This window comes from Opisthorchis viverrini, assembly GCF_000715545.1.
Source record: "Opisthorchis viverrini unplaced genomic scaffold opera_v5_51, whole genome shotgun sequence".
Classification (NCBI taxonomy): Eukaryota; Metazoa; Platyhelminthes; class Trematoda; order Opisthorchiida; family Opisthorchiidae; genus Opisthorchis; species Opisthorchis viverrini.
In genome coordinates this window covers 1,238,997-1,263,397 of record NW_008751707.1, presented here as the reverse complement: position 1 = coordinate 1,263,397, position 24,401 = coordinate 1,238,997, and the positions used below count along the sequence as shown (strand labels likewise).

General features: G+C 40.0%; 1 protein-coding gene across 1 annotated transcript in view; it reads left to right on the top strand.

Moving 5' to 3' along the window:
- Positions 1-2,023: 2,023 nt before the first annotated feature.
- The window catches only part of T265_03529 (hypothetical protein), a gene marked incomplete at both ends in the record, with an annotated part of 35,516 nt that continues 13,138 nt past the window's right edge, over positions 2,024-24,401 (top strand). Inside the window, 4 exons of the mRNA XM_009168041.1 lie at positions 2,024-2,115; positions 17,321-17,437; positions 17,825-17,878; positions 19,967-20,034. Of these exons, the coding sequence (XP_009166305.1) occupies positions 17,358-17,437; positions 17,825-17,878; positions 19,967-20,034 (202 nt within the window). The remainder of the gene's footprint in view (positions 2,116-17,320; positions 17,438-17,824; positions 17,879-19,966; positions 20,035-24,401) is intronic.

Genomic DNA, 24,401 nt, shown 5'->3' with positions numbered 1-24,401 from the left:
TGTCATTGGAAATCCAGGATTTCAAGTCGTCCGCAAAAAACAGACATGAACTTGCAAGAACATCTGGAAGGTCGACGACGTAGACCAGACAGCAAGGGTCCCAGAACGGAGCCTTGAAGAACTCCTATGTAGACTAGTGTTGGAGAAGAGTAGGTAGAACCCGTCCTTGGCTTGGGTTAAGCTGTCCATAGACAGAACCATGTTTATCAGGCAAGAATGGTAAGGCTTATAGACCTGTAGCTACCAGGCAATAGTTGTTCACCAGTTTACCGTGACAATCGCTTCCCTCTAATAAGAGGAAAGGCGGCACTCATATGGAGACTGACGGAACACTAAGCATAAATGATTTGCCTGTGTAGACGACGTTTCCGTCAGGATCCTTGAATGGATGCCGCAGATGTGATAAACAAATTTTGGTCTTTTCAGGAGAAATTTGTTTCGAGCTAGCATTAAAGCACCCGAATTCTGCTCCATACCATCATCTGGACGCGAAGCCGCTTGTTCAGATTTCAAAAAGTTCTGTGTTCTAATTCTATCTCTTAGATTCTTTGAGATGGAAATCCTCCGCGAACCCTGTTTTGGACACTTTTGATGATGCAGTCGTTGGCGATCGGAGTATTTGGTGGTGAAGCCACGAGTATTTCGACTCCCCGCGCGGCAGCCTCAAAGGTTTTGGTGCCGAAAGCTTCGTGGATGGTTTCCCTCGAAACATATATGCGCCGATGAGCACCGGTAAGCCCGCGCTGATCGCGTGGTTTTCTGTCTTGCGGAACGCGAACGGGAACGTACTGACAGGTTTTGGCTTTGGTAGATAGGCTTGATAGTGCTTTGTTCTAGCGGAATGAGTGTACCCTAACGTCTGCATGTTGTGTGTCAACGACGGCAATTCAGTCATCAATTACGCCTTCGTCGTAACGTTATTCTTGCCAGAAACGCTACAACTGCCAACGGTGAAGTCACGTTACTGACCTTTAGAGGTTTAGCACTATTTTATAATGTCAGAAGAATCGGGGAAGTGGTTATGATCAACAAATGCGCGAGCGTATGCTGTTCATTGGCAACACCTGAAGAAATGTCACTTAATGTCCACAACAGACTGCTGCATAGCTTTACATGTAATGGCCCACCATGCTTCAACGTCGAATTTTGATGGAGTCCCAAAGTCAATTATCCACAGCGGAGCTGTGGAGACCTTTCTGGACATGGTCACCGCGCTAGTTAGTCCTTTATTCTTCTTTAAGGGTAGTTCATTCACGCACAAGTGCCAGACCATGTACACTTTCGGAAGACCTCTAACATGCCGAAATCTGTGGTAATTTGGGGCCACCGTGGGGTATGGAGAGGTCAGAATTGAGGTATTTTGGGTGTTACGGGCGAGAAGAAAGACAAGTAATCCTTTATTGAATGAAAAGATCTCGATCCGCGGGTGCACCCGAAATGTATTTGGATATTTATACTCTCTGCTTGCTAAATAATAGGCCTTGTCGTAAGCAGAGCGTGCATTTTAGAGTGCGATGCTTGGAAGCCTTAGTGATTTCTACTTCTGCCATTCGCTGGAACTTGATTGAGAATTTGAGAACCAGAAAGATGCTTCCAGTGGAGTTTCTGGCGGATGAGTAAAGTATGAGAGGCACTGTTAGTCGAACCCCCTTCATAAGCAGACAAGTTGGATGTTGGTCCAATGAGCCAAGCGACTAATAATGGTGGAGAAAGTGAATGTGTAAAAATACGATTAAAATGAAGCCATACAGCAATGTCCGTCTTCGTAAGTGTCGTGGACGCATCCTCAACCATCATTTTCTACGCGCAGTTGGTCTGCCGATGAGACAGCCAGTCCAAGACGTCCTCCACGTTTCAACGGGGAGGATGTAACAAACCCAGGACTGAGGTTAAAGGGTGCAGAAGGTCACTTGAGGCATCCAAGAACGTCAGGTTGTTGCGCAGATGTAGCACTCACATATAACTATCTACGAGCATAAGACTTCCTAACACTCTACACAGTCGTTGAACCTGAAGATCTTGACCTAGACATTGACCTTCAAAGTTGCAAGAAGTCAAATGTATAAGCGATTATCGCTAGCGCAAGGTGATCTTTTGGGTACTAGTAATTCCACGGTAAGTGAAGAAGTTTGTTGGATCGGCGATCAAAAGCGCATTCCACGAATACACAGTTTATTAAGAAAACCACCGAAACTCAGGGATATAAAGTGCGTGAATTGCCTGTTACGTCAGAATTCAGCTTAAGCAATAAAAAAGATCTTCATCATAACCTGGAAAGCAATTAGAATCCACGGAGCTTTGTCTGCAAACAAAATTGAAAGAATGGAATGCAGCACCTACGGAAAATTGTGTTTGTTGTGCATATATCTGGTTGAAATCCTGCTGGTTTTGTTTGACCTGCTGCAGCACCTTCAAATGTTCGAAGAGTGACGGCTGTCGAAGCAAAACAGTATCACTATCACCACAAATTTTCGATTTTTTATTTTTGTAACCTATGAAGAGTTCATCAAAGGCTCCGTAGGATTTCAACAACAACTAGAACATTAATTTGGTTCAAATGCACTGCGACAGCGTTTTTAAGTGTTTGTTCCAGTCGCACTCCGTCTTTGACCTAAGTGTAACGGTTTTAAATATATAATCTCCAATGAATTACGCGGTCTGTATATGTATGTGATACCTAAAGCGCCATTCGGCGATAATGTACAACTATGCAGTCGATAATGAGGTATTTAACGTGCATGTCCAATTTTTGTGGGACGAACTAACGAGAAACTGCTTAAGAGGTTGTGGTAATAGCATCAGCCCAAGCAGAAAATAGTTCCAAAAATCTCGAACATAATTATTCATGAAAGCTAGTTCGAACACCAATGAAAATCATATCTCAGCAAAAAATCGGATTGATCTGATGTACGCTGAGTTTGGTTTCCTAAAAGGGTACTTTTTGACACGGGTGCGTAGCAAACTGACGTGTACAATGCATGAGATGCCACAGTTGCACATAACTATACGTAATATTGAATAGAGGGACATATAATATCAACATGCGAAACCTTTACCTTCCTTCCTTCCCTCACGCGGCTCATAGAACTGCTAACAACTAGAAGGCGGGATTCAAACTCCATACGTTTCTGGATAGTTTGAAGCAGACCAAAACTGTGGCACCCCATGATTTATGACTGCAAATGCAGCGACAAACGGTGTGGACGCACTGGATGACAATGTATTTAGGTACCGGGCTGACCTTGAAAAGTGTACTGCCCAGTGGAAGCACTGCCATGGTGACAGAAACTTTGATGTCAGAGGACGGTACAGACGAAAAGTCACTGTTGCACCGCACTGCGGGCACTTAGGAAGGAGCAAATTTTCAGAATACTGGCCAAATGTGTTACTTGGTGAAGGTCCTGACTTGAGAAACTTTCCTAACGCCACCACATACCACAACAGAGAGGAGACTTTTGAACAGAATGGCCGTAAAATGATGATTATAAGGATGGAATGTCGGGCGATTGCACTGATTGAGCCTTATGGAAGACGGACTACTCGCGATTGTGTGGAGTGCACTGATGTAATTGGAAGCAGGTCAGCTAAAAAACAAAATTCCTATTTGATTTGAGATCTGCACAAACACTGCAAAATGGCTATAAGTTTCCTTTCGGAGAGAAGCAAGGTGATAACACAGTAAAATCTTTCAACTTGCAACAGGACGCATTGGACAAAGAAAACTAGGAGAAATGCTTCTGATTTTCTAGAAGACAACGAAAATTGGAGTTTTCGCAACAAGTATAAAATAACCCGAGATGACGGCGGCAAGGGAGGCCTACAAAAAGACTTCCATGGGATCCTACAAAACACAGTCCAAACCGACCTAGGTGACACAGCGCGATTTTGAAAAATATACACGCTGCCAATGAACGCTTACGCCTAGGGTGCCTTGGTACACGGAGCAGGATGGGCATGTTCGGAGTTGAGTTTGTTTAAGTTGAGAGCGTTGACGTAGACTTCATGTGACACTGCAGTACACAAAGTTAATCTCAAAATTTATGCATTAATGTAGCAGGCACGCAATGAATACTACGGAATGCTTTGAGTACTCACGACCCCCCAAACAATAAACTCAACACTTTCTGGAATGTTGGACGCCGTTTTTCTCCGACTGGGAATCGCGCACGGTCACTTGACATACCTTTTCACCAAAATAAAGTGACTAGTTCTGGAACGAGGGCACTCGCTGCGCAGACAACTAACTAGAACCACATTTCACGAAATGGTGCCCAGTTTTTGACCAAATTAAATTACGGAAGCTGTGTAGGGCTTGACTGTGGTATTTCTTCCACCACATATTACCCTCATCAGGATTTGGGGTACAAACTCACTGCATAGAGAATGGACGGAGCATTCACCAAGTGACTTTTGAAGCGTACAAAAGAGGAGTAGAACAAACTGTTAGAGGTGACGGTTTAAATTAAGAACGTCAAAATATTCCAGTGTCTGTTTGTTAAGAACTTTACAACAGCCATCACTAGGGAGATGATAAAACAAAGGGCTTGATATGTACAACATACTCATCATGCTAAGGCAAATTTGGAACAGAAACTGCTGTCTTGAATTAGTAACCAGAGATTTTATAGATGTTATTTCTTGCTAGATAAAAATCCACCTCCACTAAGAATGACAGGAATGTAAACAGAAAATTATAGAATAAATCAGAACACATTTTCAAAAAAACTAACGATTTTTAATTTTTAACTTGAAGGACATAAATGCCTGATCTCCAACAGGTTGTCTGATCAACGCGCTAAACCCGCCACCGGGGAACTCATAGTAGCTTTAAATAAAACAACCTCTCAATACACAATAGCAGTTACAATTATGCACGTTTGAGAAAATCGGAGCTAGCACCCTCCACATCCATCATTTTCGTTCTTTTTAGGCAGTATTTGTAACCATGCATCTTAATGGCTCTAAATAGCTCTAGCGTAAAATCAGTGAAATCCAAGAATAAGCTATTTTCACGGTTTGCGTTAAAAATGTTCATACTACATCAGCTCAATGCCCGTACAACCATAAAGCTTTTTGAGCTTCAGGCGTGCTGTGACTGTCAGAACATATGGCATTAGTTTCTTAACAGATGTGAGAGGGCAATTCTTAGATATTATCACAATTAATAACATTTGGGTTGGCATAATCTTGTGGCAAAATCACTTGGAATATTATCGCAGGCATCAAGTTTAAATGACTGTTTGCAGATAATTGATGACATTTCTCTGGTGCTATTAAGTTTTTAAGCTTGAGACTTAGATAATTCATGATCACTAGGCGAACCATGACATAAGGTGTCGAGGAGTTTTGTTCGTTAAACAGGAGAGAACATTCGGTGCTCGTCCGGCCAAAGTGTTTGATTTAGATGTTTTTCTTTACCAACACAGGTTTACTAATTTTGTTTCGCGTGGAAGAAAAATAAGTTTCAGCCACAATTTAAATTCGGATTTCTACTGTGGCCAAAAGATTAAATCTTTTCTCTGTGTAGTTGTCAACCAAAATTATTTCTCTATCTTTGGTCCCAAGCTTTGCAGCTCGTACAAACTGCGATTAAAGGCAACAGCATCTGATCCTGCGGTCCCAAGATGCTTTTATTATACCGAGGTTACATTCGATATCGTTTCACAGATTGCTTGGTTATAACCATGTGGCACTGCATAAAATGTTTTATATGTTCACACAGAGGATTTGCGTGACTTGCTATGGTTTGAAGTGTGTATCTCTGGCAATTTCATTGCTGCTTGTAACTACCAAATGCCGCGCTAGCTGATCAGAACAATCTTGCCTGCGTCACATCATTTGCAGTTCAAACAAAACCTTAGACATACATACTATCATACTGAAGCTATTATAGTCGTTCATTATAGCCGTTCAGCCTTTCAAACGGGCGCAGTGCAAATCTAGCTTCCACAAATCTGTAAAAAATAATAGCATATATTAAATTGCACTCATTCGCATACCAATTTGGTTTTGATAAGAGACCCACCAGGAATCCGGCTGAACCTCTCGTTTTTGGTTTGCGGATAGAATGTAGGTGAATATCGTTACAGACGTCTTATAGAAGCTAGTGTGAGTCAGCTCTACAAGATCACTGGTGGTGTGTCAAATGCGATATTTATAATCATTAAAGTCACATCAAACCGACAATATAATCTGGGCTAATTGCCTACAGAATACAGCATTTGTTGCAAACCTCGTCACAATTTTTCATGCTAGCCAAAATATCAGGAAGGCCACAGAAATGCAAAAAGCTTCACTGCTCCCGTAAAATTTATTCTTCAGCTTATTCCAGTTGACGCAGCTGTGTTAATTCCAATGGTTGCACTTGCCGTGCACTGCAACGTTCTTGTAGTACAATCTACGAAGCAAGCGTGTAAATAGTCAGTAGCTTGGTTATCAGGCGAGTGAATGTACTGAGCTACGCAAACAACAACAAAGTAATGAATGAATGAACAAATAAACTTCTTCAGTGTGGCTTACCATGGTCTACGGTGGCCTATATTTCTCTACTAGTCGTATTTCCGTCATTACTATCACCAGAAGGGGCTATTAGGAACATGTCACCATTTGTGGCTCACTAGCTGTCTGTTGTATCCAGTAAACTCATGCAGTACTACAGCAACATCGGTGATCAGAAATCCAAAACAAAATTTCCGTCTTTAATTAGAGATTGCAGGACTTAAAGCTACAAAACAAGGCTATGCGTTGGAACGTTTTCTGTACACCATATTGATACTTGTTTATAACACCAAAGATGATTCACTTTTGCGAATTCCCCCCTCTTAAGGATGTGTGCTTTGCCTCCACCTAACAAGGTGCGGTAGTGACTTGCATCGATTTCAAGTTCGGATTTTCTGTTTGCGTACTCAAACTACACACTTATACTATTCTAGTCTCTCACGAACTAAGAGTAAAACTGGCACAATTAGGGGTAATATAAAAGAGAATGGTTGGAGATATTCACATAAAAACACCATTTATTTTGTCCATTTGTTGCACATCCACAGTTGCTTTAATCGGCCACACAGAAAACGCTACCGCTGGAGTTCAGTGGGCATTTCAGAAACAAGCCATTGTTCTTGACCAACTCTGACGGTGGTAATTTTCAGCATACAGAAATATCAGCGAGAGACAAGACTGCTTTAGCTATGTAAATCTATGCTCCTTTCTGAGCCTAAGATTTTGGTTGCAGGATGCAAATTACTAGCGTTTCACTCCTTCGTCAAATACAATTGGGTGTGAGGTTTTATGCACTTCAAGACAAAGCTGGTTTGATCGCGCAGTATAGTTTACGGAAATGTATGCTATTTGTATTGTACTGATTTGCATTTGTATAAATCTCAAAATGATTAAAGGAATCAGAATACAAGAGATCCCCTAGAAATCTATTAAGTATGTGATTTCAAGCACAGGCATCAGTAACTCAAAAGAACACAAGATTTCTGCACATAAAATTCTTGAAAATGACAGTTATCATCAAAAAACCTACTACTAGCCTCTGGCAGTCTTGGTTTATGAAACCAACACTAGATGACCAAAACAAGGGACAAACACCAGCTTTGTTCAGTATCTAAATTGCGCATAATAACTTTGGTTTTACTCATGGCTCTCCTCTGTCCACTCCTCTGCCTACTGTTTGGACACAGGAAAATTTAGCGCCCCTGCATTTTTTAGGCCTTCATGCGTTGTGCATCGGTTATGGATATTACCATCCAGATTATTTTGGTGACATAATTCTTCATTTTCGGGGCTGGTACTGTTTGTCTCTCACAAAGCCCACAGCTAATGACAAACAAAAGCTTAACTGCAAAGAGAAAGGATTGAAGTTCAAATCAATCCATATCTCCTGTAGACAGCTGTGTTGCTCCAGTTGGTTGATTATATGTTTATGACTCAAAAAGGCAAGTATAGCTTGCACTTTGTGTTGCTTTGTTGATATAAAAGAGATTTGGTTTTGACAAGTTACTAATGAAGTATCAAAAGCACAATCTAGCTGCTTGGAGGCCCACAATGGAGGACCCACAGTGGATTTAGAAGGTAATTATTTTACCCTTAATTGTTGTGCAAACGTGAAGTATATTCAAAAAGCTCAGTATACACTCAAAATCCATCATAAATCCTTTGATGTGCATTTTTCGCTTCAAAATATGCAACATACTATTTGAAAAAGGGACGTTTTTTTAATTAACACTTACTTTTAACAAATAAATATTTCTGTCTGACTTGTATGGAGCTTGCTCAACAAATTTTGCAAACCTGCCGATTGTTTGAGCTTTTGAACGCTCTGCATTTTTTGTCTCAAGGGGGAAGTTTAATGATAGCTTCATATGTGTGAGGTTAAAAAATTGATTGCTTACTGCGTTTTGTATACTTCGGTAATGCCACCATTGTCTCCAGTGGTCGTACCTGCACGGTTATAGGTCTTGTTATTTTGTAACTCCAGCGATCTGAAGGAAGAATGTTGCCTAGGATACCGCAATTGTAATAGGAGTTTTTGGAGCACAAAATCCCCAACATCGAGGCCAATTTGTCATACTTTGAGTACAAGAGGCTCAAGGCTAACGGTATTTTTTTCGAACGAGACCTCAAACATGCCTGCAGTTCACGTCTATAGAATAGCTCGTGACTGCCTAGGAACTACTCCGTTTTGCAATTCTCAAAATTAACCTGGACCTCACTGGGTTCTGTTGCCTCATTTAGGATTCCTACATGAAGAACATGACAGTTTGGCAGCAGCTTAACTTAGAAGCTTTCGGATCTGTTTAATGGTGGCCATTCATCTTATAGAATCTCTCTACAATTTGGTTGGAACGTTAGCTATTTTGGTTGGAATAGCATCCACTGAAATGAGCACATAAGGAATGCAGACTAGTCAGTTCATGCCATTTTACAAAATGGAGGTAGGCGCCTGCTCTCAAATCGCAAACGCTGAACCTCTTCTGAACACAAAGAGTGAAGCTGATTTTACTCAACCTTGGATGTTTGCTGATTATCAGGATAATTTTGATCCTTCTCTGTCCTGATTTGTCCACTGCTTGAAAGTGTGGAGCAAATAAACACTCGGATTAGAAGAAGAACATTATGTTTATTTGAATGGCACCTGATTCATTCAGTGTGTCTGATATTGCTTAGTAGTTGGTTTAGCAGTCTGTGGCTCAGACGCATGCATCAATAGCTTTTCGTTTCAGATGATGCAAAAGAAATGATGTAGAAAGAATAACAATTTTGTCTTTGAGACAACTGTTTGACTAATAAAACAGTGAGGAAACAAATAAACACCTTTAAAATTACTGCTGGTATACTGCAAAATGCCACACATACGTAGTCGTGAAAACAGATCTCTTCCTTATGAACGAGAAACATGACACAAGTTTTTATTAGCAGCCATCTGGCATAGTTCTTAATTTTTGTGTGTTCAGAGGCAAATTAATTCTTATAAGTTAACCTTCTGCCTTTACGTACTTTCTGAGATAACCCGTTTTTTAAGTTGAAGAGGACTTATACTCATGTGTACCGTTTCAAAACGTAGATAGTATTCCGCGTCCCCAAGAAGGCTGCAAATTATGGAATAGTCTGCTGATGTTTGATCACATTTTGTGGAACATTTTAGGCACAAATATAAAATCAAAGTTTGGAATTCAGAGCTTCAAGGAATTTATGTTGTAATAAGGAAGGCAATCTTATTTAAAACCCATCAGTGGGTGTATTAAAGAAGGCTTAGCGTGCATGAACAAAATTTTGGCTTTTAAAAGAACAGTACACCATTTCCAAAGACAAAATAATGTGGAGAGAGACCCAAAAGCCCTCTAGAAATATAATATATACATATATATTACATTAGACATGATACGAAAGAGAAAGTGTTTTTTGAAGGCACAGAGGCAACGTGTAAGGCATTATCTAAGGAAATGCACAATTACCTCGAATATCTTAGAATATTAGACATGGTTACGACAAAATATTCTCCAGTAGTACACCACAGAAACTTACCAGTAAATCCCTCTTTACTGTTTATTCATTAGCCTCTCAGTTTAGGTATCCGTTTGGTAGTTTGTTCGGTCACCCAATTGTTTACTCTTCAGAGTTTGATTTCGAATCCAAATCTTTCTGATCTGTCTAGAGCAGCTGCTTCCTGTTCTTTCTTCGCCGAAAAATGTACATAAATGAATTATTTCGGTGAAATGGCTCAGACCACCCCGTATCCTTTACACAAACGTGTTCCTTTATGTTTCCATCTGTTTACGTCAGTTACATGGTAGTTTGAGCATTTCGCATTGGGTTTCTGTTGTGAAAGTGGATCGGGTATCGTAAAGTTTGCATGCTGGTGAATAGCTCCAGATGTACAGTATTCACGTACTGTATAAAATTACATTTCTGGGTTTGTGTCTGTGAAGAATTGTGAACAAATTATTTTAGAGCGAATCTTTTTCCATATATATTGATCGATACTGCATGTTGCTGCAGAACAGTTTAAGAACTACCGGAACTGTGAGTTTGGTTATATCAAAGGTGTCATTACTTTCAGGAAAATTCCTAAGGAGGATCCCTACTTGCCCATTTAAAAGAAAGAAACTTTCAGCAGAGAGAGGAAGAAAACGAGCTTGACTTCTTTTATTACCTAGTGAGGCAGGCTTTTTTGTATAGCTTTAGCCACAATGAAGCACAACTCTACGTCTGTTCGTACGGGAAAATTCACGTGCAAATTAATGTCACGCAGCCAAAGACTGCGGACTACAGACCTGCTGGAAATAGTAGATTCAGACAAGAAAACACAAAACATTCATTGAAGAAACCTGTGGAGTAAAATGTCGTGCATTTTATTCACGTAACGTGTCATCGTTCAATGAAGGGACCATGGAGTTTTCGCCTCCATACTAGTGACTTAACAGAGGGTGAAGGTAAACCAAGTGAAAGAAAAGATTGAATAAACCAAGTGTTTGCAACTGAAGTCTTAGGTTTAGATTTGATGGAACTAAAAATTTGGATTAACACCCCGTAAAAATGCACGGCAGATAGACAACAAAACTTTTCGCAGTATTTGTCAAATAATACAGTATAATTACTAATTTATTGGAAACAGTGAGCCCAATTCTGGTAGAAGCTAAATTTTTCTATCACAAAACAAAGTCATCTGAAGATTCATTTCAGCTAGTATGCTCTTCCTTTTTTGGAAGACAAAAACCGCAAGAATAATTTACATGAAAGTAGATCTTCTCAATTAGTTGAGACGAATTTCTATCGTACTTTTCGGTTGGTCAACTGAAACTCTCAAACTCAACTGGAAGTTTTGAGCTCAATGCAAGTTCAGTTACACACTTGCGTAATCCAAACATCTTGCAATTTGCCACATCAAAGCCTCAAAAACCGGAAACGCTATTTAATTTGGTACCTTTATTAAGCTAATGTCAGTATTTGGTTTTGGGGTGCTCGATTAACAAATCATAAGTGGGAAACGTCCACAGCCAGATGTCATGCCGGAAACTGAACAAAAAATCTTTTTATATTGTTCACACTAGAAGTTACTAATAAACGTTGTGTCGTTGTTTGGAAAATCCAGCGATCCTAAGGACCATCCACATAAGAAGCCACCCTATTCCGGGATCTCAAATTTTAGCGCTGAATCGACTTGCAAACTATCAAGGCCCAAAAACCCGAAAAAATCAAAGTTTCTGCTCACATTTGAAAAGCCAGATTGTTTAAATGCTAGCTTCGGCCATGGTTGCTATTTCTAACACGGAACACGGGCACTGGATATTAGGCTTGACAGCTGAACGTACAAAAGGTCAGGCGCAAATTTTGTTTGCTTTACAGTGTTTTATAAAATGCATCTCGGATGGGTGTCTGGACTAGTTGTCCAACCAGCGCTGATAGAACCCAAAGATACCGTTTGATTTAGCCACTCAGTGATAGTACAGCTTCGCAGGTTGTCCGTTCACCTTTATTGGATGGAAGCTTATGATGATCAAGTTATAAGAGAGAATATATTTCTGTCCTTCAGGCATGAAACACTAATGGGTTTTATAAAAACCGTTTGCGAAACACCAGCACCATATTACAAGGTTCCATTCTTGGAATAACTAGGACCCACTTGTTTAGGTGATCCAAACATAGAAAATGCAAATAGACCGAAAACTCCGATGAGTTTTGTGCACATGGTTATACCGAACGCACAGCCTGAAGGCATGGCAGATTGAGCAGTGACAGTCTATCCTCTTACTTAATGGGTTGATAAATGATGAATATAATTCTTTTTAAATGTCGGCCTGTTTGGTTTAATTTATACTGCAATGTGCTGCAGAACTTTGCAGACGACAACAAAAAAGCCTACAGGAAGACGGAACAGAGATCAACAAAGTTTGTTAGACGATGGGGAAGATAATCTGGTATCTGAACCAGCCGGTGAGAAATGAACATTCTGGTTTTAAGTCGAATCTTCCCGCTCTGCTCCCGGTGTGAAAATATTGGATTTTACTGCGGATAAAGCAACAGGATATACATGAAATAAACACAAATAAATGCCTTGTCCTTACAAAACTACCTTTAACGTTTGTGAGAAATCTCCGTCTGCAAAGTACTAGTTTTTCACCTATTGGTGCCCATCGGAGAGGCAAAGCCGTGGACTGGTCTCCTTCATACTGGAGTGGCCAGCACGCTCTGATGAGCTCACTTCGCATATCAGATGCCTTGAATAAAAAGCTAGCCACGGTCAAGGATATGAACTGTTGATGAGCTCTGATAGAAGCGAAACTCGAGTTGGATTTTTCCTTCTTTGATGTAGACTGAGGAGAATAAATGCGCAAGGACAGAGCGACTGTTCAAACGAAATTGATGTGAACGTGAGTTCGACAAATCCCTCAAGTACTTACAACTAAATCGATCCTATATTTTTAGTTAGAGACCAGGCACGTGTGAGATTTTTTCCACAACCACCTACTCTATATTGAAGGCGAAGGGGCTGATAGATGTAAACAGTGATAATGAGCAGACTAGTCCAGATTTCAGATGAGTCACAAAGATCTGAGCTGACAAGGCAAGCGGTAACAAACGACCATATGCGGCTAATGGATCGTGAAACGCAACTGACGTCTTTGATGACTTGAGTGCTTCTCCGCAAAACCGGATCGTTTTCTAAACAACAAAGCGGAACATGTGGCTTGTTTACTCTATGCAGGGAGAATTTCGTTCTAATCGTCAACAAATGATGGGGAAATACCAATAAAATTGAAAGGTTCAAGGAAATTCAAGCAATACTAGACACCGCATACCTTGAATCAACGTGTGTGATTTAATGCTCTACATAATTCAAAACCACATGTTTGTTCTTAGAGACAAAGGAATGCCCTATTTAGCCATGCAACAATACAACGTCCTCAAACGACAACTTGCTGCTCTGTGAAAATGTGATGACGCAAAAGAATAACGGCGTTAGTTCCTTTCGCAACACTGTATGGAATGAAACTCGGTGCTTCCACCGTCAGTCATCTGCTTCTCGCTTTCCTTCCATATAGGTAAAAATAGATTATCACAGCAACACAAAATGCGCTATTCAGAAAGCACGTCACAGAAACAGATAATCGATAGTCTGAGCAGTCGCGTCTTCTGTTTGACTTTTGGCTGACGAAATAGTGGGGTAATTTACTATTGAATGTAACAATTTGCTCAATGAAAAGTGTTTTGTCATCAGAAGAGAGTCAGAGAAATATTACTGTGCAGGTAAAACTGATCGCCCTGACACGACTCACTGCAATGCATTGTACCGCCTTGCTGTGTGAAAAGTATCTTTCGTAGTTTGATGCACAAAATTTTGGGAATAAGTTGAAATTCTTTGAGTTACCTTCTATATCTATCAATCACATACACCAACGAATTTCAAGTTTTCCAAAGTTTTTCTAAACTTTTTCATTTATCAAGATATCTATGGCAGATATAGCTCTTTCTCATAGCTGTTTCCGCCAGGTATTTGGTTGTGAAAGCTTCTAAGGAAGCATATTCTTGCAAAATATGTCAGAATGTCTTCACGATGTATGCTGTTTTCCTCACCGCTTAATTCCTGGAATACGTGGACAGGTTATGGAAATTGAATTTTGATAATGTCGTGTGAGGTCCATTAGAATGTCAGTGATAGTACAGGTACAGGGGTCCCAAAATAATTCGTTGCAAAAAATTGCGCTCTGTTATGCACTTCATATCTATCACAATAAAGCTGCCTTATTGAGCCAACAATGCTTGCTGTATTGGACTATGCAATGGCCTCCAAACCGCTTCGTTATCAGGCGTTATGATCCATTTTAAATGCAAGTTGATGCGTTGTGACTGTAAGAACTAAAACGCGCATTTACATTTTAGGTTTAATACATTGGTGTTTTTTGTAAAGAAAGTAATCTCTAAATAAGTCTAGCATCGAAAATTTCTTGCCAGGTATTATATTTTAATGTCTCAAAGAACAACTCCAACCGGTAGAGGTACTACAGTTTCATCAATTTCACGAAGAAAAAAGGTAATACAATTTCGTGGAAAAAGTGCCAATCAAATTCAATAGAAACCGCATTTACTTCACTCGAGTTTTAGTGTTTTCTGCAGACATTGTTACGTTTTGACCCCTGGTCAAATCAGCGTTTGGCACAGTTGGAAACGGAAGACTGATTCCAGAAAGCATATGAACTGGGTCCAAAATATATGAAAACTCACAGAGTTTGATAATTTAAACCTCGGTTTGGGCTACAAAGGGACTTAAATTTGGTTACTATTGTTGTTTGTTCTGTGGGTCGAATAACAACCCGACGTTCGGACAGAAACCCCAAGACTGCTCAAGGCACACCCATCTAAACAATATTCAGATAATTGAGACTCTTATAACGCGTTAGCGATTAGGCGTTTATGCTTATGTAAAAAAGGCGAGGCCTTATCAGTAGTGCCATAAGTATTAAGTATAAGTAAGTACAAGTATCCGTTTCTTTGGAGGGGAGAGGAATAGTAGGATTATGTTCATGGAAGCGCGAAATGACAAAAGCCTTGGCTTACTTCTAAGTACCTACTCAATACCTTCATACGAAATGTCAGAAGCAAGACCAAAATCTTTACTGACCACCAGACACATTGTCTCCGAGTATATACATCAAGGATTCAGTAAGTTTCTGTCTTGTTGACGCAAGATGGATGACCAATCAGTCTGTCGATGTGCGAGGTGTTTCATAACGTAAGTGACAAAAAATTGCATGAAACTGGACAAATTAACGTTATGCCACGCAACTACGGCTAAGAAACCCTATTAATACTTGTATTTATGGGACAGTGAGGAATCTCTGAGTAGTGGCGTTTTTGGCACCTACATATTGGCGATCGGTGCGTCACAGAGATGAGTCTAACCGCAATTTTTTCTTAAATGGGCTCTCACAAAGGAGCCTTTCTGGCATCAAAGTTCTTACGCCCTTGGTGAGAAGGAATATAATTCCAGGACACGGAGCGTCATGTGAACTTTTCTTTTAAGAGTCATATGAACGAATTGGGACTAATTATCTTGAACGTTTTGGAGAACTTCGGCCGCACCATTAAAAACAGTGGGTTGGACATATGTTAGGCGTCCCGGATCGGTGTCTACCAAGAGTTGTTTCCCCCAGGTCATCCTTTGGAAGAGCGCATATTCTGATATAAACGGTGACTTGAAAAATGGTGTAAAAGAGATTATCAAGCGTTTGCTCTCTATTTATGCGTCCCTCCTTCCAACAGGGTTTCAAGGTACCACCCTTGGACTCTGTTAAAGATGATGAAAAAGATGGCGTCTGACGGATGTCAATAGTCCCCATTCTATCCATTTCCTTTCAGATTTTCTCATTAGGCCTATGAAGATGTAAGTACCGCAGAATTTAAGCGCCAGATCAGCTCAAGACATCTTCTCACACAGTCGTCGCTGTTCTGACGTTTAGATTTAAAATGTAGTAACCAGTTTTCGTGGTTGTAAGGCTGTGGAATGTCAGCGTCATTATTGTTAATGCTCTCTCCGGTGCTGATGATGTGTATAATGATAAAATTAGTCAATAACATTTACTTTGTTGTAATTATCGCGTCGGAAGATGAAGAGCGATTCTTGTTCATCTATTCTGACAGCCTACTGATGACCAAATGTTATGTTTAAGGACCCTATTTCACAACTCAGTGCAATAAACGAGATTTGCTTTTCCAACTGCATAGATTGCTGCCATTAAGATTTTGAGAATTTCCACTTTCTACGTGTTACAACGCCCCCACATTGTGCGCGCCGAGTTTGCCACATCTTTGAATAAGTGTCAGCTTAGTAAAACATCCGCCTGCGTACAGGTTTGTTTAAACAAGAGACGTTACTAAATTCCAGTTGAATCTCTTGTCTGTAGTATTCTCTGCCTAAACATGCCGCACAAAGACAGCCATGTTTGCCAATTGGTGCGATAATAAATGGTTTTATGGAGATTTCGTCCTAAAAGTGAAGTCAGTCTATGTTTAAAAGCCGAGAAGCACTGTACAGCTGTTTCATCTTTACTAGAAATCATCAATAACGCGCATCTCATGAAATTCTTGAGAATCCCGAACCCGCGACGTCCTAGCTAGTAGTTTGAACACTTAGCCGTTCGGCCACGGGCGGCTGATCAACAGTGTGATAAACTCGCACTTGAAGAAGGTATATTGCCGCTCTTCAGCATTGGTTGGCTTCACTTACAGGACGAAATCTTCACAAAAACTAAATCTTCCCTTACTACCAACGACATTCAATGCCTTTGAAGTACATTTTCTAGACAAAACATACCAGAGGGTATCATAAACGAGGATTCATTCCCAGTTTAATTGAGACAACCGGTAAAACCTGATTATTTTGCAAAATACCAGTCTTTAGCGATTTGCGGCCGTTTGCGTTTATGTAGAGCATAACTTCGTCAACAATGCGGAAGGAACTACCTTTATCTGGTAAATTTTTAAGAGTGAAGTCGTCTTGAGCTTTTAAGCAGATGTTAGCAATGTTATGAATGGTGTTCCATCAAAGAAGTGAGGGGTGTCTTGCTAATTTGAATTTTTATGGAAGGTATTGTCTAACGTCTACACCAAAGTATACAAAGAGAGTAATCCATCAGCAAATATCACACAGGAAGGGATAATCTGGGTCTTAACCGCACAAGTCGTACTGCAAAGTTTTGGAAATATGTTGCTTTCTGTCAACAATTCAATGTAACTGATGGGGTCCCGGTGAAATAATAATAATAATTTTGATGTGCATCATGTTGAGTTACTTACTACAGTGTACCATTTTTAGCAGAATTAATTGAGATACGTTAATTGCGGTGGACGAACAAATGGCTCCGTGCTATCCTATCGGACTTGCCTGGCTACCAATTTCGGTGTCGCTGTCCCTGTGCATTACGCAACTCACTTGGTAAGTTACACTGAGAGTAGTACTCACGTGTAACCCTATTTTGGTGGTCTACTTCACATAGTTTGAAGTAAAATTATTCATGCCCCAGACGGCAACACTACAGCCTAAGGAACCTATTTTACCTATCCCAGTAATAATAATACAGTGCATTTGAACAATAAGCGATGATTTTCGGGCTATTCAATATGTCAGGAAAACTTATCTTGGTTCAGCCTGTTATGCGTAAGACTGCTGTGTCCATTCCCACTGTCTTTTGGATATTTCACACATTTTTAAAGGCTTTATAGTGTTTGATGCAACTGCTAACGAATAATAATGTTGTTACCTTTGGGTCAAGCCACGGATTTCTCTTCAAAATGATCATTCGCCTTTTTATTTTATTTTCAGCTACTATGTCTCTAAATCATCGGCTCACGTGGTCACTGCACTGCCAACAATCAGGTGAGGCATTGTACTTTGAAAATCAAGACCAAATTTAGACAAAACAATGCAAATCCTTTTCTGTTCCGTTCCTGGGAAAGATAATATACGGTTTATGACTTATTTCTTACCTCAATCCATAAAAAGGATCGTCATGTATAAAATTACAAACCTTTATTCCAATAGAATGAGGTTATTATCTATTCTTTCTCGAAAAACCTTTTGTGGGTCACTACAATCCTTCCATTCTTGAGAAGATGAAACTAACCGAAATCTACTTAAACTCGAATTTTATCCATTACCAAGAGTTCTAGACTCGAGTTTTTCCGTGACAAGTAGGAAGGCTATCAGACGCATGTTTGACTGACTAAACTTACTAAGCTACCCTCGATTTTGTTTCTTCTGGCTTTTTATACGTGATATTCTGCACGTAATTTCTTGAGAACCCATAGCTAGTCCCACTGTGCTCAAAAAGACTTGTGCTTTTACCGACGAGTATGTGCTGCAGTTCAACTGTAACAAACCGAGGATTGTTTTCAAAAATTGACCACATTTTGTTAAATTGCAAGCTATGAAGAGTTTAAGCTCTCTTCAGGCACTCTTTGGTATTCTGGACGCTTGAGTTATTGTGCAACTTATAGAAAAGTTCACGATACCTACGCACGTATCAGTTCAATTTAGAAAAAAAGCTGTTTTGTATCCATTGTTAATTGCAAGTAATAGGATTGTCCGAGTGACATTATAGCAAAAAATCGAACGCCCATAATGGAGACACATTGCACAATAACTCATATTTCTGGATTTACTCACAGCATATTCAGGATAGTAAGACAATAACAGTCGATCAAATTTCCGGGCGTATCATAGTCTGACGAATTGAGTGTAACAGATCAAAAGGGAAGATTTCTGAAACAATGAAGCGTCTCAAAATTTTGACTTCATTTGAGTTCACTTATGAGCCAACGCCCACTCATCCGTTAAGAAGTTATTCTACTAATAAAAATAACCCGTGAATACTGACCACCCGCGATTCTGAATTATGCTTCTTTGGGAACGGCCTTTGCATAAAATCTGCAGCTGTTACAGCTCACCTAAAGGACGCATAGGTTTTGAAAAAGGACGAGTAAAACCAATCAAGAATCAGGTTTTAGTGGAGAGAAGAAAGCAAGCTACGGAGTTTTTTTGGACACCTTTTGAATATGGAAGAATATTTTCTCACATAGATTCGGTAAACTTGGTGCAACGGTGGACAAAACTTGGTTTTTCCATTCGAGATAGTAGCTAGGAAAAAGGGAAATGTGGTTTTTAAATTATAAAAAAAGAATTGGTAGCAAAGAGTTTCTGTTTCTTGGTAGATTTTATCGTTATTTTTTTGCAGAAAACGGAAAGCTTTTTGTCAAAAGCAGTTTTGCCTAGTCTTATGTGCCTAGCTTCAGGAGAGAAGCTCATTTTCGATTACGTGATACAGAGTTTTAGAAGACTATTCTAAGAGTCCTTGTGACAGAATGCGAAAACAAATGCAAAGCCAAAAACAATGTAAAACATAAAGAGAATCAATTCACGATTGGAACTTCTATCTGAGAAGTCATCACTCAGAGAACCAGTCAACAGGTAATCAGGTGGTGTGGTTTCCATGAATAAAGAATGTGTAGTTATATCGTTAAGGCATTAGTTGTTCTCACTAATGATCAACTGCTCCCGGTCAAAAGGCTGGTTGTTTGAACGACGAGCCGAATTTGTTTGGGTTTGGGACTCCTTAGAGTTTCTTGAGGTGATGTTTTCAAATAATGATGACACAACTGTATAATTCTTCCAGACCAAAAAGCGCTCCAGTCAAAGGATAGAATCCCAATGGAACAAACAGAGACGTCTTTCCGTTAGCTTCAGAAGCATGCCGAGCAATGGAACAAACAGAGATGTCTTTCCGTTAGCTTCAGAAGCATGCCGAGCAGACCTAGTTCACAAACAATGATTTGCGATGTAGAAAAAAACAGACAAGTCTAAAAGTGTTTTCATGGTTGCGCACATCCATATCTACATCAACATACAACTGAAAATTGAACAACAGTCTCTCCGTCAAGTAACTATGAGTTACATTCCCTTCTCCAGCGCTACTGGATCTTTTCCTCCGGAGAGCTGCATATTTTCTTTGGGGATCACATTGGCGGCAGCTTTTGGTAAGTTGGTTATGATGACTGTGTTGTATCTGATCCTCAAAACAGCTCTTCAAAACATGCTTAGATGACGTCATGTTGAAAGTATTTCTTGAAACTCCTCACGTACGGTTCTATCATGTGGGTGACGTCAAAAGCAGCCTGCGATTACAATTTCAAAGAAAACTAAAAATCATAGTCGCGTGCCTTGCCTTTACTCTTAATTTTGCAGGTCGCCTTGACCACATTGGCGTTAGTTATAGGCAACCACTTACTTGTGTAGAAACCTACATACTCAATATGATGAGATAATTCAATCCAGTTTTTAGCTACTTGTGTAACTACTAACAGAAAGCCGAGGGAACTAATACCACTCATCTGTTTATGAAGGAATTGTATGAAGTTCAATTGCTTTCGGGAAGGATCCGACTGCTCACACTTGTCCAAAATAGCCAGATGGTATACGAACCCGCATTTATTAGCAGTATCGATGTGTACTTGCAGAGTCAAGGTTTGTAAACAGAAAAATAAGGAAGTTTTGCCGTACAGCAACAGAATGAAGTTATTAAACTGATGTGACAAACAAGATGATATCCGAGGTAGAAAAATAGGCTCGCGATTCAATCTGTCAGTGTATACGCATTAGGATTTACCGTTATTTGCTAGCTTTTGGTTTGGAATCTGTGAAAAATTGTGGAATGGCCTTGAGAAAAGTTTGGTCGGCCAAAACCTTTTTGATTAATCTTTTGCATGAGTTCAAATGGTTGCAAATGGCGAAGTCAGCCAGATAATTTCTGATCAACCTACTGCTAGTCACTTATTAGGCCACAGTATCCGAAAGATTTCACATTCTTAAGGGCCGTGATAAAGCAACGCGGTTGTTATGCATATACCTACTCAGAGTTGAACCGACCTCGATGGTGCTAAGTAGTACCACTACAACAGCGACTTTGAGAAGGGGATCTTTGTGTTCAGTTGCCACGTGAGAGCTTCATCTTTCAAGCAGCAGGATAGGAAAACGTCATTTTATTTGCATAAAACTTCCATTTACAGGGGTGGTAATGACTTACTAATATTCCCGTAGAAGTCACTGCACAAAAGTGTATTTTCCTCCGAGAGCTTCATCTTTCAGGCAGCAGGATAGGAAAACTTCATTTTATTTGCACAAACCTTCCATTTGCAGGGGTGGTAATGACTTACTAATCTTCCCGTGGAAGTCACTGCACAAAGGTGTATTTTCCTCTGAGCTTATACTTTCGACACAACTTATCCAGCACTCGTTTGTTCAGGTTGATCTTAGATAATGCACTGCTTGTCTATCAGAGCATTTTGACGGTGCAGCATCATTTTCTTTGAATAGTCACTGGACACCCAGAGCGCATTAGCCATGTGGCCTAACCTCCTAAATCTTTCCAAATTAGCTCTGCTTGTAAACGACCACTACGGCAAAGCCAGAAATAAATAGCCACACGTTAGAAATCTTTAGTCTGGCCCTTCCATAAAAATGGGGAAGAATGCATTTGTTTTGTTTAGTAGGGTTTAACTTAGATATGGCTTTAGATGACAAGCTTCATTGAACTTCCCAGCCATGAGGATTTTCAGCGTGGTAAAGCCGTTTCAACTTGCCCAATTTTGAGGTCATCGAGAGTTCTTAGTCCTGTCGTCACCTTGAGTCTGCTCCATCAAAAATTCCTCAGCAGCAAATTACTCATTTTGTGTGCACGATGCACGACTATCCAGAGGACAGTCTTTTGTTTTCAAAATTGATGAGATTTTCTTTGTATCCCCCACCTTTCTAGACTTCAATGGGCTTAGAGAGCGGATGTATGGAGGTGGATGCTGGTGAAACTGGAATGCTTATTTGAGCTCCAGATTTCCAGACATTCTTCACGGATAATGTTAAAGTGATCTTTTCAGTTAAATCCTATATCGCGAATACACTCTAGACCAGATATCTTTTTCATTGCTCACGAAACAAATATGTCGATCCCGTGTTTAAAAAAACTAAGATAAGTTTGTTTTCACTGATGAATGGTTAACAGAAAAACAACAAATAAGATTAATGTTAAGATGACACTATAAATTTATTGTGGTATATCTAGGTTAAAATTCACAATAAATTCACCCCCGGGTAATACGTATGTTCTTAGGGTTAGTAACGCTAGTCTCCATAACTGAAGTTTTGTCCAAGAACTGTTTGAAGTTGCTTCATTGATTCTACCGGTTGGAGCCAGCTGGGCTTAAATACTTGAATTCTCACTGTCTTTAACCGGAAGCGCTTTATCAGTATGCTATATTTCAGAATCGCATATGTTTGTACATTTGTGCATGTGTGGGTAACAAGCCTGCTTTTTCGCTCACTGTCAGATTCTGATGCAACTGAAAACACGTCAGTTTGAAGATGACCACGTCAAAAGCAACGCTATTTAGTGTGTAGCTTTAGTGCTTGTCACACCAAATTGTGCAACATTGCTAAAAACTACAGGCGTGCACATCAGCAATGGAAACTAACATGGTATTAGAAAGAACCTTGGAACCAGAGAAAATGTACTTGACAAGGACCCTCGCACCTTAAGACAGGCTTTGGAAGCCTATCGGAAATATAAACACGGGTATGAAATTTGGTGAAATTTACTACGCAGGCAGGGCAGCATTTCGGTTAGGAAACGATGGTTTAAAAAAAAACGTTTGACATAGGCAAAAACGGTCGAATTATTGAGCAAATGTTTAGATACCTGCCTCGCACATTTGACAGACTCTTATGAAGTCCACCGAAAATATGTTTGCGGTGTCAACGAGTACTGCGTCTAAATGGATGCTGTACATTCGGAAAGCCCTGTTGTCTAAAGACATCTGTTGACAGTTTTGTTATCGCGTGATGCTTTCTGAGAAAAGTTACCATTCGGTTTTTTGTGGAATTCAAAGGAATCCGGTGTTCGGAGAATTTTTAACACTTACAGTGTTGGCATACAGTACACAACAAACCAAAATTTATGATTGGCTTATGTGACTCCGAAAATCGTTTAAAACAACAATTCAGAAATTTTGTAAACAACAATTGGGCAGCGCTTATTAGTGGGCATGCAAAAGGTTAACCTTGAAACCTCCAGCTTCAGTTTTCCCTGCGTTCAACCGGAACCCAAACGGCATTACAGCATTCAAGACATCAGAAGTTAATTTATGGGTATTTGAATAATCAGACAAGCGGTTGTTAAACGCCCAAGATGCTAATCTCCAGATTGCGTTAGGCATACTCCATCTTTGTTGACAAGGTTTTCTCATGTAGCTGTGTATTTTCTGAAAAAATAATGACTTAAACATTTTTTGGCCATGTTCATTCAAACGATTTCCTTGTCTCGGCGCAAGACCTGCTTTTGAAACTGTTTGAAAATGTACCGGTTTTATACCGCTTTTGGACGCAACAGGGCAGAACATCCGGACAAACCGCATGAGACTGTCCTCTGTGACGGGAATTCCACTCGCTTCACGCGTAGGCATCTGACTATAGGTACCGTGAGAAAACTTGAATCTCTTGAAGTAGCCATAATCAGTTATGATATCGACGCATCCAAGTTAACTTCTAACCTTTGACTGATATGTCTGCGCTAGTAAGGTAGAAATCGCATATATGTAAATAAAACACTTGTTAGTTTCCATATTTAGAGTTGCTCATTAATTCGCAGAGCTGCAGCCATATCGGAATCTTGTCGCTTGCCTAGATGGGGCGATTTCATTCCCATAAAACACTGCCTAGGAGTTGAGGCCCAGCAAATGATTTGTAGTTACATAAATTGAGGAACCTTTTTCTGTGCAGTCTAAAAACATATCACCCGAAAAATGAATACCGGGGTCACATCCTTCATACCCGTCTGCTTTCTTGGCAAAGGATCTGATGGGAAGTGACGGTGATTTCACCTGTCACCATGGTCACCGTGGATTACTTTAAAAGGTGATGCTGATTTGGCTGGTCACGAAGAGTTTGCGATTATCCTCGATTTTCTTCTGTCATTAAGTTGTTAAACAAAATGTTACAGCAACAAGTTTCTGTTGTTTTGTATTTGTTGCATATAACGACACCTATTTGGGCATATACAATATAAAGCCTAACACCAGTGAGCGAATAGAATAATGAAACCGTTCTTTGTCTATTTTGGAGGCACAGTTCTTCGAAAAGTCTAATCGGCGTCAGAAAAAGGTAGTTGTAGTTGACTTTTGTCGACCGCGATGAGGGATTCTTGTTTATGACACTCCGCACTTTTCCCGTTGTAATTTTGCATAAAGCGTCTTGTTCTGGAAAGACTCAACATAGGCGGAAAAACCGGGTCGTCCCAAAAGTGATCACAAGCGTTCAGATTTTGCCGATATTATTTTGTTTGTCCCTCGAACATTTG